At 38.6% G+C, this 18,522-nt stretch overlaps 1 protein-coding gene across 2 annotated transcripts in view; it reads right to left on the bottom strand.

The window, feature by feature from the left end:
• Positions 1–18,249, bottom strand: part of fam13c (family with sequence similarity 13 member C) — a 39,185-nt gene extending 20,936 nt beyond the window's left edge. The window contains exons 1-6 of one of the 2 annotated variants that reach the window (XM_079801416.1): positions 18,105–18,249; positions 16,022–16,105; positions 15,763–15,904; positions 10,679–10,795; positions 10,447–10,492; positions 1,545–1,692 (exon numbers count right to left, since the gene is read on the bottom strand). In XM_079801416.1, the coding sequence (XP_079657542.1) occupies positions 1,545–1,692; positions 10,447–10,492; positions 10,679–10,782 (298 nt within the window). In that variant the 5' untranslated portion in view covers positions 10,783–10,795; positions 15,763–15,904; positions 16,022–16,105; positions 18,105–18,249. Of the gene's footprint in view, positions 1–1,544; positions 1,693–10,434; positions 10,493–10,678; positions 10,796–15,762; positions 16,106–18,104 lie in introns of both variants that reach the window. The other variant, XM_079801415.1, reaches the window with a different exon arrangement.
• Between the last annotated feature and the right edge of the window lie 273 nt (positions 18,250–18,522).

Here is an 18,522-nt window from a genome sequence, read left to right as displayed (position 1 = left end):
TGACAAGCCAGACCAACATCAAGATGTTGGGTCTGGGAACACACCATTGGCAGGGCTCAATACGAGGGGCGGGATAAACGGTTGTCTTTCAAATTCCCTCTGCACGCAATAGGATAGCGCTACAACCAACCAGAGCAACGAAGAAGGTGAAGCGGAGCTAGTTGATAGAATAAACTTTTGCCGTATCCAGTCGGCAAAGCTCTGAACACATCGTCCTTTCTTAGGAATGACTTCAGTGCAGTTCTTAGCTTAACTCCAAGTTTGGTCCTGAGTCGCGACCAAAGCGATTCGAAAGACCGCTGTTCGCCAGCTTCTTTGTTTACGAGTAGCATGCGGAACCGCCGCAACTCTGCCATCATTATGTTAAGCCCGCCCACCGACTCTATACACGATGTGATTGGCCTGACCAGAGTTTGTTTTTTTACCAGCTCGCAAGCCAACGGAGAGTTGCTAGACGACCTTGGCTGCAAATTAGATTTGCTGCCGCTAGGGTGCGTCTAGATTTCTAGGCTACAAGGATGCATTAAATTGATCGAATATAACAGTAAAAACATTTAAAATGTTACAAAACATTTCTATTTGAAAAAAAAATAAATTCTACTAAAAAGTATCAAGGTTTCCACAAAAATATTAAGCAACACAACTGTTTTTAGCATTGATAATAAGAAATGTTCCTTGAGTACCAATCAGCATATTAGAATGATTTCTGAAGGATCATGTGACATTAAAGACTGTAATAATGATGCTAAAAATTCAACTTAAATTAAAACATTTAAAATTCTAAAATGTACTACATTACAAAATTAATTAAATTTGTAATTATATTCCACAATATTACTGTTTTTACAGTTTTTTGATCAAATAAGCAGTCACTTTTTTAAAATCTTACAGGCGCCTCACGGACTTTTGAACAATAGTGTATAAATATCACTTCATTAGATGACATTAGATACTTAAAAAAAACGTTATGGTTGTCAAAGGCACTTGAACATGTACTATACCTGTAGTTAGATCACCTGTGTGAACTTGAGGAGAACTGACTTCCTACAGCTGATAAAAATGACCAGATGGTTAAAAGTAACTGCTCAGAAGAATGAAGTTACCTCTGAGAAAGGCATCATTAGTTTGCTTTTGAGTGAGAGAAAAAAAAGCTAAATTGCGTATGTAAGAGGTAGTGCATAAAAAAATCTCGACAAGATGTGGGATGTATACGTGTGTGTTAAAGTCGTGCTGTGCGGAGGTGCCTGCGTTCTCAGTGCCTCTCCATCGCCCTGCGTTATTAATAGATGCCAGTGTGAAGCGGCTCGGCCAAGTGACTCACATGTGCCCAAAAAACAAGAGCCATCTTCCTCACAAAACCCATAAACAAACAATCCCAGCCCTGCCATCAGTCCTGTTAAATCAGTCAGTGGGACCATATTCATTCATTCATTCGTTCGTTCGTTCATTCATTCACGCAATGTCTCAGCCCACCATTCGTTTTGCATCACTCCTCACATGCTACCGTAAAAAAAGGACTTTGATGAAGCTGTCAGCTCTCGTACCTGGTGGGCTGTGCTCTTTCCCAACGCCATTGCATGAAGGCAGCAGGATTTCGTCTTTGAATCCCAGGCTGGTTGGACTTTCTTCAGGAGAGGGGTCTGAAGAAGGGCTGGAGTCTCCCTCCAGAGCCTGGAGCTTCAGCAGAGAGCCCTGCAGGCAGAAGCAGAACATGCCGGCTTCAGCTTTTGGAGCGTAAGAGGAAGATCGTTCAGCACGCGTCAAACGGAAAGGAAGGATGCCACTGCAGTCTCACACGCCCCTCTGCTCTGCCTCCATCAGCCCTGGTTGTGATACACGCGCGTGTGTGTCCGAGGGTGTGCTTACGTGCACGAACGAGGATTGTGATCACGTCCCTCTCTGCTGCAGTTCTTTATCTGGCATGGATTATTCATGCCACTCTTTTAGTGGTAGAAAAAAGGGAGCGTGCAAGAGAGAGAGAGAGAAAAGGAAGGGGGGGTCTTCTGGCGTCAGCAAGCCCCTTAGCAGACTGGCTGAAGCTGGTTTCTCTGATAGGAGAACAGGTGTGGTTGGAGGAAGAGAGGAGGCGAGCGCATGCGGATGGATGCGTGGGATACGTGGAGGAGGGAGGCAGGGGGGATTCTTAGATTTAGCTAGGCGGCTTTTCCCGCATCTGGAGGTGTGTGGGTGGGGGTTCTCACTAAGAGTATTGACATCATGGCCCCTCCCAGCATTCATTCATAAAAAAGAAAACAGCCCAACGTAGCTGCAGGATCGTGCAGCTCTGTGATGTTGCGGCTGCATATACGCACATATAGCGATCGCAGAAACGTGACGTTCGTATTTGCACCAGTTATTCAATTTCAATGCCATTTTTACCTTTTTGAGGACACATTTAGTTTCTAACACAACATTGTGCCCATTTATTTTAAATAAATTCAATTGAACCATCTTAAAAATAAATGTTCTTTATTGGCATCTGTGGCTCCACAAAGAACCTTTAACACATGGAACCTTCCCATTGCACAAAAGGTTCTTTATAGTGGGAAAAGGTTCTATAGATTATTAAAATGTTCTTCACACTAAGAAACTGTTCACTGAAAGGTTCTTTGGGGAAGACAAATGGTTGAAAAAAAAACTTTTTGGAACCTTTTTTCAGAGTATTTGCACTTGTACCGATATCAGAAATGTGCCATCCAAATTTGCCCCAGGTATTAATCTTCAAGGGCATTTGTTAGAACACATTTTCACGTTTCATGTCTATTTATGTCAAATGAATTCATTTGAACTGGTTTAATTCGTCAAAATCCATTATTAGATACTATTAAATACACTATTAGCCCTCACAATTTTTGCCCTGAGCCCTCTCATTTTTCATTTTCTCCTTTTTTTACTCATCTCACGGTTCACATTGCGGGAGGACTGTAAATGCAAGTCTGTGGGTTAAGACATTGATACACTGCTTCTCTCACGGAGGATGAGTCATCCCCCTCTCCTGCCCTCCCCTTTCCTCTCCTCCACTCATCTTTCCCCCGCTCATCCCCTCATTTCCGGGGGGAATAGATTGCGTGGTTGTGTGGAAAGGATAACGCCCCCTCAAGCCCCAGTGACGTTCAAACCGACATTGTTGGTCTGTGTGAGAAATAAGGGCTTATGTAAGGATCAAGCATGCTGATACCATGCACTGACCAATGGGGAGATCATAATCAAAAGTACAATATCCCAATCAGTCATCAAAAAGGACATCATTGCTATATTCTGATGTTGCACCTGAGCATGCTAATACAGCAACCGCCCTTTTTACAGCGTCCTTACTATTTTTTCAAAGGCATTAAAAATGCTTTAATAAAGAGTTAAATGAAATAAAGCTTTAAATCAAACCAAACCTTTGATTGAAGAAAGAACATTTTAGAAAATTCAAATTCATAATTGATCAATATTTGCTTGCACTTAAAGAGAGTACACTTCATGTTTCTTAACCCACTTAAGTACACAAACGTGCACTTTGTAATAATGTCAAATTAAAAGTTTTACTTTCAAGTACTTTAAATAAATGCACTTATTTGTTGACTAACATTAACTAAAGCACACGTAAAAAACTTGATTATAATTTAAAATAGTGTGTTATTCAATATTACATCAATACAAATCACATTAAAGTGTATTCGACAGTACCATTTACTATCAAGTAATTATGAAGTTAGTATTTAAGTGCCCTAGTGTCCAATAATTTCATAATCTAAAAAGCGTCTTGGCATATAGTTGATATCTTTGAAGCATATTTTCCTTGTTCCATGGGAAAGGTTATATTTCTGGGTTTGATTTTGTCTGTGGCGTCAGTGGTGACCTGATCGTGTTCCTTGCCATTTATCATGCAAACTCAGAATGACATCACAGGAGAGTGGGTGGTCTGTGAGGGCTACAGGAACACTTCTGGACCATTCACAGGACTAAATGTTTTTGTACTGACAGATGCTCTCAACTTTATATAAATACATCTTTGGACCTCTAAGATTGTGGCACAAACAATCCATGTCAGAGGTGATCTATGGAAGCTTATGGGTAGCAATTTTCAATTCGCAATATGTAAAATGGCAATGTACAGTGCATCCGGAAAGTATTCACAGCGCTTCACTTTTTCCAAATTTTTTTGTTACAGCCTTATTCCAAAATGGATTAAATTCATACATTTTTTTCCTCAATTCAACAAACAATACCCCATAGTGACAACCTGAAAGAAGTTTGTTTGAAATCTTTGCAAATTTATTAAAAATAATTTTGTTTATGTACATGTACATAAGTATTCACAGCCTTTGTCATGACACTCAAATTTGAGCTCAGGTGCATCCTGTTTCCACTGATCATCCTTGAGATGTTTCTACAACTTTATTGGAGTCCCCCTGTGGTAAATTAAATTGATTGGACACGATTTGGAAAGGCACACACCTGTCTATATAAGGTCCCACAGTTAACAGTGCATGTCAGAGGACAAACCAAGCCATGACGTCCAAGGAATTGTCTGTAGACCTCCGATACAGGATTGTATTGAGGCACAGATCTGGGGAAGGGTACAGAAAGATTTCTGCAGCATTGAAGGTCCCAATGAGCACAGTGGCCTCATCCGTAAATGGAAGAAGTTTGGAACCACCAGGACTCTTTCTAGAGCTGGGCACCCGGCCAAACTGAGCGATCGGGGGACAAGGGCCTTTGTCAGGGAGGGGACCAAGAACCTGATGGTCACTCTCTCTGACAGAGCTCCAGCATTTCTCTGTGGAGAGAGGAGAACCTCTAGAAGAACCACCATCTCTGAGGAGAACCTCCAGAAGAACAACCATCTCTGCAGCAATCCACCAATCAGGCCTGTATGGTAGAGTGGCCAGACGGCACATGACAGCCCGTCTGGAGTTGGACAAAATTTTCTGGTCGGATGAAACAAAGATTAAACTCTTGAATGGCATGCGTCATGTCTGGAGGAAACCAGGCACCACTCATCACCTGGCCAATACCAACCCTACAGTGAAGCATGGTGGTGGCAGCATCATGCTGTGGGGATGTTTTTCAGCGGCAGGAACTGGGAGACTAGTCAGGATCGAGGGAAATATGAATGCATGATGAAAACCTGCTCCAGAGTGCTCTGTACCTCAGACTGTAGCAAAGGTTCATCTTCCAACAGGACAACAGCCCTAAGCACACAGCCAAGATAACAAAGGTGTGGCTATGGGACAACTTTGTGAATGTACTTGAGTGGCCCAGCCAGAGCCCAGACTTGAACCTGATTGAAAATCTCTGGAGAGATCTGAAAATGGCTGTGCACCGACGCTCCCCATCCAACCTGATGGAGCTTGAGATGTCCTGCAAAGAAGAATGGGAGAAACTGCCCACAAATAGCTGTGCCAAGCTTGTAGCATCATACTTAAAAATAAATAATTGGTGCCAAAAAAAGCTGTAATTGGTGCCAAAGGTGCTTCAACAAAGTATTGAGCAAATGCTGTGAAAACTTATGTACATGTGATTTTTTATTTGTAATACGTTTGCAAAGATTTCAAATAAACTTCTTTCACATTGTCATTATGGGGTATTGTTTGTAGAATTGAGGAAAAAATTATAAATTTAATCCATTTTGGAATAAGGCTGTAACATAACAAAATGTGGAAAAGTAAAGCGCTGTGAATACTTTCAGGGTGCACTGTATTTCAGATTTTAAATTTACATTTTCCATACCATGTGTGCAACATTAGGAGCAAAATGATAATACAAATTGAATAATATAATTTACATTTGCTATTAACTACACTAGTTTTAACATATAATTTAAACATTTTATAAGTTGAAAAATTAAAATGTATTAGAAATGATTTGATATGTCTAACATGTTCACAAAATTGCTACCCATAAGCTTCCATAGTGATCAGGTTTGGATGGGCGTAGTCTCAGCCTCAGACGTCACGCCCACGGACTGTTGGCTGAACGTCTGATGCATATGGCACACTTATCTGGAAACACTTCAGGAGTTTTGAAATCGTCATCTGTTATTGGTTGAATTCTACAGGATGTTCCCGAGACGTGTGGGTTGCATTCTTTAACGGTCCGCCTGTAAACGAATGCTGTGACGTGAAGAAGAATGTTGTCGTGTTTACAACTGTGACAATGAGCGCTTACCAGGATAAACTAAACGCTGGATTTTCAAAAGTATGTGAAGTTCACGGCTATAGATGCACGCCGGTCTGTTATTGTAGGGACATCGACTTTACATTTTCATTCCCCTAAACATGACACAGAACGAAACGAAGTGTGATTGGTTACATTACATGTCAGTCAAATGTCATTTTGGGCGGTCCTTGACCAATGAAAGCTACGAAAGAGTCCAGACTTTCTACCGTCGGTCTGCAGGTCTGGCTACGCGAGACTAGGATGGGGAAGAATTTGCAACCAGCAAATTCAAAAGATGGACTTTACCAGGGCCGTGCAGAGAGTTCGTCAGGGGCAGGGGCTCAAATGTAAAAAAGGGGCAATATGTAAATATATATATATGTGTGTGTGTATATATATATATATATATATACACACACACACACACACACACACACACACACACACACACACACACACACACACACACACACATACATATATGTATATGTGTATATATATATATATATATATATATATATATATGTATATGTATATATATCCTTACGCTCATCAAGCCTGCATTTATTTAATCAAAAATACAGAAAAAACAGTAGCCTAATATTGTGAAATATTATTACATTGTGTTCTTTTTAACTTTTTATTAATCAAAGAATCTTTAAAAGAGTATCACAGTTTCCATCATTGACATTAAATCCTCATATTAGAATGATTTCTGAATGATCATGTGACACTGAAGACTGGAGTAATGATGCTGAAAATACAGCTGTGATCACAGGAATAAATTATATTTTAAATTATTTTAAAATAGAAAACCATTATTTAATATATTTCGCAATATTGCTGTTTTTTATCAAATAAATGCAGGCTTGATGAACATAAGAGACTTATTTCATAATGCTGCATAATATTCAAAAATGGTAATATAATAAAGTCCTTTCACGTAACCATTTCACCACACTTCACTTAATAGGCCTGTAGGTGCCGGTGGCACTTGGGTTTTGTTAACTTTGATAGTTTCATGAAATAGTAAACGATGTATCAATATAGGCTACATAAACACAAGTGAATTTAACACTACTTACCATTAATGCGACTTTTGCTGATGTGGTTTTGTGCAGGGATTTGTTTGTTGTCTGTTAAAATCCATTTAGTCAGTGGTGCAATTTAGAAAATGAGCCAAACCGCAGGAAATTGTTCCACAAACGTTAGTTCGTCTGTCCATGTAATTTTCAGCCGATTTATGAATAAGAACAGAAAATTACCGCTCCACTTCACATCGCCCAATGGACTTTGAACTTGCTTTGCCAGATCACGATTGGTTGGTGTAAAGCCTATACATGACAAACGGGGATTGGTGAATTGTGTAATACTTTAAAATAAATAGCTCATATATAGCTTTGTAATTAAATCAACACATTAGCTCTGATTATGGCTGAAAAAAAAATATTGGTTTACTTTTTTCCCGTGAGGCCACACACTCTCTGAAAGGACCATATTTGGCTCGAGAGCCGCTTCCGAACAGTGGAAAATCAGCTGTCAATCAAAATGCACGCAACCCATAGCAACGCGTTAAGGCAACGCCTCAACAGAAATTGTCCGACTTTTGAGCCGTTCGTTACTATTGTATGCATTGTCATGTTATAATAATCACATTTATTTAGTTTTATTGACCACAATATTATCATTGATATTTGTCTGAGAGGGGCACTTTTGATTCATTTTGAAAAAGGGCAGGGGCTCGAGCACCCAAAGCACCCCCCTCTGCACGTGCCTGGACTTTACCTCAAAACTGAAACATGTTTCTATATAGATATTTATGATTTAGGGGGGAAATTATAGAGTGTGTAGATATTTATACAACAGTTCATTCTGGTTCTCAATTCTGATTGGCTGAGAGCCTTTTCCAGCAATGTGATATTCTACCAGTATCAGCACGGGAACCGTTTCACTGTTTATATCACTCTGCCTGCTGCATTTCTCTCACAGTGAGTGTCATGGCGGACGAGCAAACCACCACAATTTTACAAATACTACTGTTGTTGAGTCACGGAATGTAGTTTTTAAAGTGCCCCTGTTATGCTATTTTAAAGTTTCCTAATTTAGTTTTGGAGGTCTCCAACAACAGGTTTACATGAATCAAAGTATACATAATATACATTGCATATCACCAAATTGTTCAATGATTCTCAAAAGACTTGACAGATGAATGAGTCTCTATAAATCCCTCCTTTCCACGAGCCTGCTCTGCTCTGATTGGCCAGATGGCTCAGTCTGTTGTTATTGGTCTACCGCGTACAGCGTGTAATTATTTAGACCTCAAATATGCGACTTGTACATAAACATAGCGCATATTTGACAATTTGTTTAGACGTTTCCGAACGATGTGAGCTCCAGGCCGTCCACGGCCGTTCAGCGCTCATGTACCCGCAGAGAACAGCTTCATCTCGGCCAGTCCTTTGAGAATTTGGCTCTTATGTAGATGGAGGATCCTTCAGAACGGATTTCATGCACAGACATTTTTCAAGAACGGATTTCACAGGACGTTTCAGAGTGGAAAACTTAATTGGAACTGTTAATAGAAAACGCAACTAGAAATAATAAGACATACTCAAGTTGTGATCCACAAACAACAGATTGTCCCGACAAAGTGGGGTCCCGGAAAAAAACATGTTGTAGTCCAAACGAGTCGTTTGTTGTAGTTCTTGGAAAGTGGGTTCTGTTAAATAAAAATTGGAGTGGACTTTGAGCTTTGTAATCTTGCAGATCTTCTTTATGCTCAAACAGTAACACACTAATTAAAGTTGAAAAAGTGAAAAGCATAATAGGACCCTTTAACACGATGTATAATTCATTTTGGGTATATCAAGCACGCAATCTTGGTCCTACTTGTTCCAGAGCAAATAGATTTGGCAAAGGGCAAGTTACGTTTCATAACATGTACTTATTTAACTGAAATCCAATAGCTAGCGTTGCTTTTGTATTTTTGACTGAAATTTTTGTTTATATTTTATATAAATAATATGCCATATTTGTTATTGAGAAAGGTGATTGTGTCCATTAGTGATTGTGATTTCGACTTCAGTGAATGTCTTTATGAGTGAGTCAGGAGCAAAGATTTTATATTGAAAGAGACTGAAAGGTTGTAAACAATAAGACACAACTTACAAATGCATTGACTAGTGCTGTCATGGGAAGTCCCCTTAACTGTTAAAAGGACAAAGACAAGGATATTGCTTTCCTCAGTGGACATTAAAACTGGTTTTGTGATTATGAATACAAGATTGACTTGAAGAATATCAGCTAGATGCAGGTATTTACACACCTGTGCCATCGAACTGTTGTATAAACGCAATATCACACTCGTAGCCGTACTACAAGTGTGATGTTTCTTATATATACACAGATGAGCCAAAACATTGCCTATGTTCTGCTGGTCATCTGGGTGCTGCCAAACGGTTAAGTTGTTATTCAGTGATAAATTCACTGATAATCTTCCCCTCTAGTGAGCGGTTAGCCGACCGTTGCAATCAGATTATTGTGTCAGTGATATGAGCTTCGAGAAGCATTAGTCCAATTTGAGAATTAATCATTCAGACCTGTGTTGTGAACTAGATGAACCGATTCATTGAACACAGATCCGACTCAAAATAACAATTCAGAAATGGAAACTTTTCTCATAAACTCATGTGCCACCTAAAACCTAAGGTAGATTATCAGTGAATAATTACTTAATTTATGAATCATATGACTTCAGAAGAACTGGAATAGAGTGGTGCAGGGATGACATTAAAACCCGGAAAACTATTTTTATAATTTATATTATAAATCAATGGGGTTTCTCAATTTATGAGTAAAATGAGGTCTGTGGTAAACAAACATATTTGAGTGGTTTTTTGAGCCTTTTGAAAAGTAAATTACTCACATCCATATCGAAAACATACATTTGTAAGCTTTTAAAAAAAAAAAACATGTTTCTAATAAGTAACTAGATGTTAAGACGTTTGGGCTGTGTGAGCAGTTTAAATTGTAGAACAAAATGTCCAAGGATCATGTTATGTTATTTTATATTTATTATTGAAAAAAGGAGTTCACACAAATAATTGGTGTGATACAGGTTTGGACCAACAGAAGGGGGAGTAAATGATGTCAGAATTTTTATTTTTAGCAGAACTTTTGCTTTAAGAGATGAAAGTTACATTTGAAGCCAAATTAAAATAATAGCTTTATGACATTTAAAATTAAGATATGAACAGATGATGTGCTGTTTTAGAAGGAACTCACAGAGTGTTTTACCTCAGGCGTTTGAGGTTTGTCTTCCTCTGTCAGTAAGAATGTCAAGCTACAGGATGAGAGAAGAAAGGAGACCTGGTAAATGGGTAAAGCAGATATGTAATATAACCTTTATTGTATCTTCATCTATTCACTAACATTTTAATTATCCTGTGACTGTATTTGGCTGTTGACTTGATCCAGTAGATCATTAATTCATCTTTCTCTTTTTCAGCATTGGTATTTTGCTTCTTACCTTATATTTGGTGGGGTGACACAGAAACGGTTCCTCCAATCAGCACACACAGCTCCCACAAACCTGTGCAAGCCTGGATCTCTCTCTTCACACACAGTCTCCATCTCCCGAAAACAACTAGAAAGAGTTACAATCAGATCAGCAGCTGTCCACAAAATTTATTTGCAGGTTTCATATTAAAATTCATGAACGTGATCACTTTCATAATCTCATACATTCCAAGATGCACAACTCTTTTTTTTAAATCACGCTTTTACGATTCTGTAGGAAAAGCTTTTTGTGTGTGTGTGAAAGTGAGAATCATGATCAGCCTGCCGATGTGGGAAAAACCTGCAGCTTTCCTCCTTGGAATGCTCCTCACATATCATCTCAGGATTCTCCCATGAGGACCAGAAAGGAATCACAGTACACACACACACACACACACACACACACACACACACACACACACACACACACACACACACAGTACATGTAAAAATCATGCTTGTATCTCAGTACACACACAACTTAAAAGCACTCAAATGTATCTAGGGTTTCAGAATCTCAAACAATGAGATCTCAATATGAACTCAAACATTTCTCATCACATTCTGATGTAGACAAATTTAAAACTACATGCTGTTTGTTTTATAGCTCTTACAGTTTGTATTTTTTTATTTCTCAAGTATAATTCTTAAATGAGACCTAACTAAGTGTTCAATTAACCCTGTAAAGCTTGACATAGAGTATAAAATAATATTCAGAAAAATCTAATATTTTGAAATGGAATACTTTACTGAACCTTTAGACAAAATAAAAAAAAGTTTGCAGATCTGTTGTATTATATTTGATGAATAAAGCTTATATGGCACATTTTATTAGGTACACCTGTTCAACTGCTTGTAAATATCTAATCAGCCAATTACATGGCAGCAACTCAATGCATTTAGACATGTAGTTATGCTGCGTTCCAGGCAGGTTTTTAATCCCGTAAATTACAACTTCAAACCATGACTCACGACTTTGTACTGTTCCAGGCAAAGTCACGCCAAACTGCCTGAGCGCAAGGAATTGTGTGGTAGTTAGATGTAAACAAAGCATGTCGGACCGTACGGGGTGTATGCTCATTTACAATCATTTCTATCGCCAAAGGTGCTTAATCCTTGCTTATTTGAGGGAAATGGAGGAGAAAAACAGCGCAGACGGCAAGAAAAGCTGTTATACCTTTTATCTTATGTTATTTGTATATTTGTTTTATAAACACTACATCCGTGGGGGCTGCCATTGTTGCTTCGCGGGCTATGTGATGTCAAAACTCGTAACTGGGAGTACATCGATCTAGTACGAGTTCACGGGTTTGGCTGCCGTTCCAGTGCACTTTCACGGGTAGAAGGTTGGAAAAACACGGGTTACGGGTTTTCTGAAACGCGGCATTAGTTCACCCAAAAATGAAAATTCTGTCATCATTTACTCACCCTCTTGTCATTCCAAACCCATAAGACTTTCATTCATCTTCGGAACACAAATAAAGATATTAGGTATCTTTTCAAATCGCTCTCGCATTGATGTCATACTCCGATCGATCTGCGCAGTGCCACTTCAAGCCAATCACGCCTATATTTTTAATTGTTTGTCCAATGAGGTTTGTTCTTGCACATCAAGCAGACTCAGTTGAGCTTCTGTTTATGTTTTCAATTCATATGGATTCGTTTTTCGATCTCTTTGTGAACTTTTTGAAGCGTCAAATTGGTAGGACTGTCAATGGTGGGACATAAATCTCTCAGATTTCATTAAAAATATCTTAATTTGTGTTCTGAAGATGAAAGTATTGAAAGGTTTGGAATGACATGAGGGTGAGTAATTAATAACATAATTTTTGTTTGTTGTTGTTGGTGAAACTGCTTATCTACTGTGATTTTCACACACAACCATCTCTAGGGTTTACAGAGAATGGTCAGAAAAAGAGAAAATATCCAGTGAGCGGAAGTTCTGTGGGCGAAAATGCCAGAGGTCAGATGAGAATGACCAGACTGGTTTGAGCTGATAGAAAGGCAACAGTAACTCAAATAACCGCTTGTTACAACCAAGGTCTACAGAAGAGCATCTCTGAACGCACAACATATCGTACCTTGAAGCAGATGGACTACAACAGCAGAAGACACACCAGTGCCACTCCTGTCAGCTAAGAACAGGAAACTGAGGCTATAATTCACACAGGCTCACCAAAATTGGACAATAAAAGATTGGAAAAACTGGAAAATTGTATCAATGGTTCAGGCTGGTGCTGGTGATAATACATTAGTACCAATTAAGCATTATTTAAATGCCACAGGCTACCTGAGTATTGTTGCTGACCACGTCAATACCTTTATGACTACAGTGTCATCTTTTGATGGCTATTTCCAGCAGGATAACGTGTCATGTCACAAAGCTCAAATCATCTTAAACATGTCAGTGACTTCTTCACTATACTAAAATGGCCTCCACAGTCACCAGATATCAATCCAATAGAGCACCTTTGGGATGTGGTGGAATCGGAGATTCACATTATGGATGTGCAGCTGACAAATCTGTAAGTTAATATGGACCAAATATCTCTGAGGAATGTTTCCAGCACCTTGTAGAATCTACGCCACAAAGAATTAAGGCAGTTCTGAAGGCCAAAGGTGTCAGGGTCCTGCCCTGTCAGTCTTGTCTGTCTTGTGTCTGTTCAATGTTTCTTTGTTTGTCTTGTGTCTGACCACATGGTTCTGTCTTTGTTTGTGTTGGCCATGTGCTCCTCTCGTCCCACCTCCTTGTTTCCCTTTACCACGCTCCCTTGTTTAGTCCTTGGGTGCATTCCATTCGACAGGGTCCCTACGCACTGTTCACTGCTCCCTACTCCCTGAGCACGGTATATCAGTTGAAGTGGACTTCGCTGACAATAATCGCTCATTTGGAATGCCCTGCAACGTCTTCAAAGAAAGGCAACGACGGGTGCAGATTATGACATAAATTAATATTGTAATTTACTTTACTTTCAAATTGAAAACCATATAATAAGCATACATTTACAAAACACACAGTAGGCTAAAACATATAATCAAAACATTGTCCATTAGTTGTATTAGTTTACTTATAACCTGTATTGACTATGAACAGATTTGAAGCTGCACCTGTCATTCAATATGAAAATACTTTGATTTGGTTAACTATGTTTGTAGGCTATTCTTAATGGGCTTTGTAGCGGTCTCATCTCGTGCGCTTTCTTTCCCAAGTGCAGCTGCACAGTAAACATTCCTGAGGTAAATAAAGTAAAATATAAAATGACAGCCCTCAGGTGCTTCTCAACACTTTTAATTTGTTTACATATTCATAAAATATAATATACAAATGTAACAGTTATTGCCATAATAATTCATAAATACTCTAGTTTGTATAATAACTATGAATATTCAAATGCATATGTAAACTCCTTAATCGCAGAGCTGTTTAAAAACTATTCCAACCAACGGCTCTGCTCCATCACTAATTAGTTCAGACAGGTGATGCATGCGACGCACAAAGACATTTGGGTGATTTTCACTCTCCACTTCCTGTGAAGTGATGTATCGATGTTCCCTTCTTCCCTGCGCCGTTCGCAGTACCCTTCGGACTGAACATGTTCGCTCCCTTTGGATTGGAATCTCACTTAAGATGGCGGAATACCCTCTGAAGTCCACTTCGCAGTCCACTTACGGTCGAACGGAACACACCCCTTGTCTAGTCCTTGTTTGATTAATTGTGTTCACCTGATCCTCATGTGCTCTTCCCTTTATATTGAGCTCCTTTCCCTCTTGTCCTTGCTGGTTCGTTGTGTGCTTTTGTTGTATGCCTCGTGTCTAGCTAACCTTGTCCTGGTGATAGTAGTTTATCTCGTCTAGTATAGTTTTTGGTTACTTTTTCCCTATCCTTATTTTCTCTCTCTAGTTTCCTGCAACGTTACAGATTTAGTTTCTAGTTCCAGTTATTTATTTCTAGTTTTTATTTATTTTGCCCTTTCTCTCTTTTGAGAAATCTTTCTTCTGTTTTCTTTTTTGGATTCTAGTTACTTTGTTGGCATTTATCCCTATTCTTAGTTTTTGCTTTTTGCTCATGTTTGTTTCTCTTGTTGTCTCGTCTTGAGTCTTGTGTGTTGTCTTGTGGTGTTTCCCCGTCCTGCATCCTGTTCCACCCTGGTCACCCTGGACTCTCCTGGCCTGGCAACCAGTCTGGTTTCACAGCAAGTCACATCACCTACTGTCAAGCCTGGTTCCCCGAGCTGCTGCCTCGTCTCCATCATTGGCCATCCCATCCCTGCTGTCTCTACCCTGACCAGCCACTTCTACCATTGTGTCCTGCCCCTATTGTTTGGAGTTTGTTCCTGTCTCAACATTCTTGTCCTGTGTCAAATATTGTTAATAAATTTCACCCCCTGCTCATTCTGCATCTGGGTCCTCACTCTCAGTATCCTGACAAAAGGTGGTCCAACCCGGTACTAACAAGGTGTAACTAATAAAGTATATGATATAGAAGAATATGAAGCACATACTCAAGGAAAAAAACACATAAATTTTATTCTGAGGCGCAATCTTTGGAAAAAAAGTAAGATTCTGACAGCTTGTAATGTAAATCAATGAGATCTTTATAACTGTATAACAGATTACTTACATAAAATGCATTTAAATATCAGTTGTCACTATATATATTTCCCATGTCTTAGTAGGATGATATTTAAATGCTTAGTTTTATGATCTTAGATCAAAGCTCCGTAGTTTTCATTGTAGAGGCAAAACATATAATGCAATGGAATTCAATATGTTCCTCAAAAGCCTGATGTATCATATTTGATACTTCCATTTTAACATGATTTTTCAAAAAAATAAACAGTAATGTATGCATAATCAAGTAAACCTAAGTTGCAGAATTATACCAAAAAGGCCTTTCACGTGCTAAAAAACTAGAAATTATCAATAATACAACAGAAGGCAAGGCATGTAATAGGTTTTTCAGCAAAGTTTTGATCATGTTGATAATTTAGAGGTTAAGACTTCTAACCTAAAAAAATAGCATCCTCTGAGCAATTCGTTTGGGAAAGGTCTTACCTTTAAAAGATGACAGATTTCCTCATCATTGGATTGATCATTTGGTGTTGTTGTTTGTGAAATCCCCACAGATTCCCTCAAAGAGCTTTCATTTGTATGGTGCGGACGTCCCAGGCTTGACTTGGCAGGAACTGAAAAACATCTAGAAAAACTGGTCTTGATCAGTCCTACATACCAGTGTGTGTAAGAGAGAGACAGAGAGGGTGAGCTTTCGATATGGTGTGATGTCTTTTGACAGATCTGGTGCACTAGGGCTCACGTGTAGAGATGGTGACCCACGCCTGCTGGCAGAATCAGGGTAGCTGTGGGACTCTGGCTGCATCCGAAATTGCATATTTCCCAACTACATAAAAACAGTGAAAAACAGTGTGACAAAGAAGTATGTCCGAATTCACAGTATGCATAAGAGAGTAGGCAAATGTACTTGGATGACCTACTACCTCCGACGAGAAATGTGTGAGCACGTGACCAGCCAAGTGAGAGGCTATAGGCTACTATGAGCACTGAATCAGTCAACAGCAGTGTCAGAAAATAAATTATAAGGGGTAATATTTCTTGTTAATTTCTGGCCTGCAGTCCGTTTGAAAACATTTAATTATTTTTTTTTTTTTAAATGTAATCGGTTTGAATGAATGATTCAATGACTCACTCATAAAGATGTCACTTGTTTCATTACTGGATGAATCAACGTTTTAGAACAAATATTTTTCTTTAACAGTCATTGTCGCCACCTACTGGTGTAACGATGTAATGATACAATCTTTATTTTAAGCGTTAAAAAGTGTGAAACATGTGATTATTTGAATGATTTTAACACAGAAACAATGTTGGTTCAAAAGACTGTTTGTGAAGCTGTTTCATACATGACAACTGCTCTCTCTGAATCAGCAACGTCAACGCAGATTTGAATGTTCGCTGTGAACGTGATCGTACTTGTCAAAGGTTTAATAGCCTAAAATGAAATTTTACAGAATCAATAATTCATACGAATTAGCCACTAATTCGACGAAACAAGTTACGAAATGCAGTGAGATTGTGTTGGGGGAATTGTTTGCTGCTAGTGTTGTTTCATGCAATGAGCTTGGTTAAGAAATAAGCACAACATGCCCACTTTTTAGCTCTTGTTTAAAGCATAAATCTAACAAATATTTAGTGAGATTTATGCTTTTCTGAAAACAAGTTTTAATAGTTTATATGCTACAATTTTGCTTCTCAAGTGTATTCCACATATACATCACCATTCAAATGTTTAGGGTCGTAAGATTATGTAATGTTTTAGAAAGAAGTCTCTTATTCTCACCAAGACCTTATTCTCATAAAAAATATTCTGAAATAAAGTAACAAGCTAGACATCTCTTTTACCACCATATAGGCATTTTGTCAGTTCCTGTGAGATTTGTAACTCAAGTCTTGGGTATAATTTCTGACTCCGAATTCCAAACTCAAAAGAGTTTCTAAAACATTCCAATTCTAATTTCAGGAATGATTTACTGACTCAATAACTTATTCAGAGGAATCATGGGTTGAATTACTGAACATATGTGCATAAGGAAGGGTGGGAGGTGTAAAGAAGATACTAAAACTGGATTCAAGTGAAACAACGTGGTGTTATGCTGAACATAATCAACCCCTGATCCTGTGACGTAAAAATAGCCATCTGCTACTTAATTTCAAGTCAACAAGTCCATATTCTTGACATTAAATTTACAGCAGAGCCAAAACACAAGTGTTAGTGAGAGACTTGGAGGTTGTTTTTTTTATCAACATGGAACTGCAGCACATTTAATTTCTCTAAAGTGACATTTCTGAGTGAGAAATAATATTCAAATATGAGTTTATCAGGAATTAATTAGATTGTGAAAAGTGAAATTAGATTAGGCCTATTGTCCCAATGCATGGGAAATTCTTGGTGAACAGCACTCGAGTTACAAAAAGCAAAAACAGTACAACTGTAATACTTCATACGACAGACAGTAAGAGGGAAGGGTTGGAAAATATTGGGCTTATGGTGGGGTCAGCCAGCGAAAATAACAACGAATAGACTACATTTCAGAGGCGGAGCAGTTAGCACCACTTGAAATTTTGAAAGATGATTACAAATACAATCATTTCCCCTCTTAAGAATAATGATGAATCGTGCACAATAACCCAGTGATTCATATTCACTGTTGTGGTACAGTACAGTAGCCTACTAAAATAAGCAATCAGTTTAGAAATACGTATGCAACAGTTAACGTTAGCTATTCAAAACTGCACTTCAGTTGCAATATTTTGTTCATACATAAGTTTAAGGGTTAACGTTAGTTCACCCAAAAATGAAAATTAGCCCATGATTTACTCACCCTCAAGCCATAGGTGTATATGACATTCTTCTTTCAGACGAACACAATCAGAGTTATCATCATAACTTCAATTTACGGGAAATGTGTAACGCCTCTCCTGTTCAAAATGCTTATGCTACGTCTGCATGCAATGTTGAGAGCCGTTACACTTTTTCCGTAAATTGAATGCAGAAGACGGTCCGCCGGAAGTTAGAAATTTTACTTTATAAAGTTTTAAATATGGATATGTTCCTTACACAAACGCATTGCTTCGCTTCAGAACGTCTTTATTAACCCCCCGGTGCCATGTGGAGCAGTTATGATGGATATGCACTTTTATGAACTTCAAAAACAGAGCAACATTCACTGCGATTATAACGCTTGGAAGAGCCAGGGGGCAATCTACTCTGACTGTGTTCCTCTGAAAGAAGAATGTCAT

Source organism: Gobio gobio (assembly GCF_949357685.1).
Source record: "Gobio gobio genome assembly, chromosome: 20".
Taxonomy (NCBI): Eukaryota; Metazoa; Chordata; class Actinopteri; order Cypriniformes; family Gobionidae; genus Gobio; species Gobio gobio.
The sequence above is the reverse complement of the archived record's forward strand: the minus strand, read 5'-3'. Positions and strand labels throughout refer to the sequence as shown.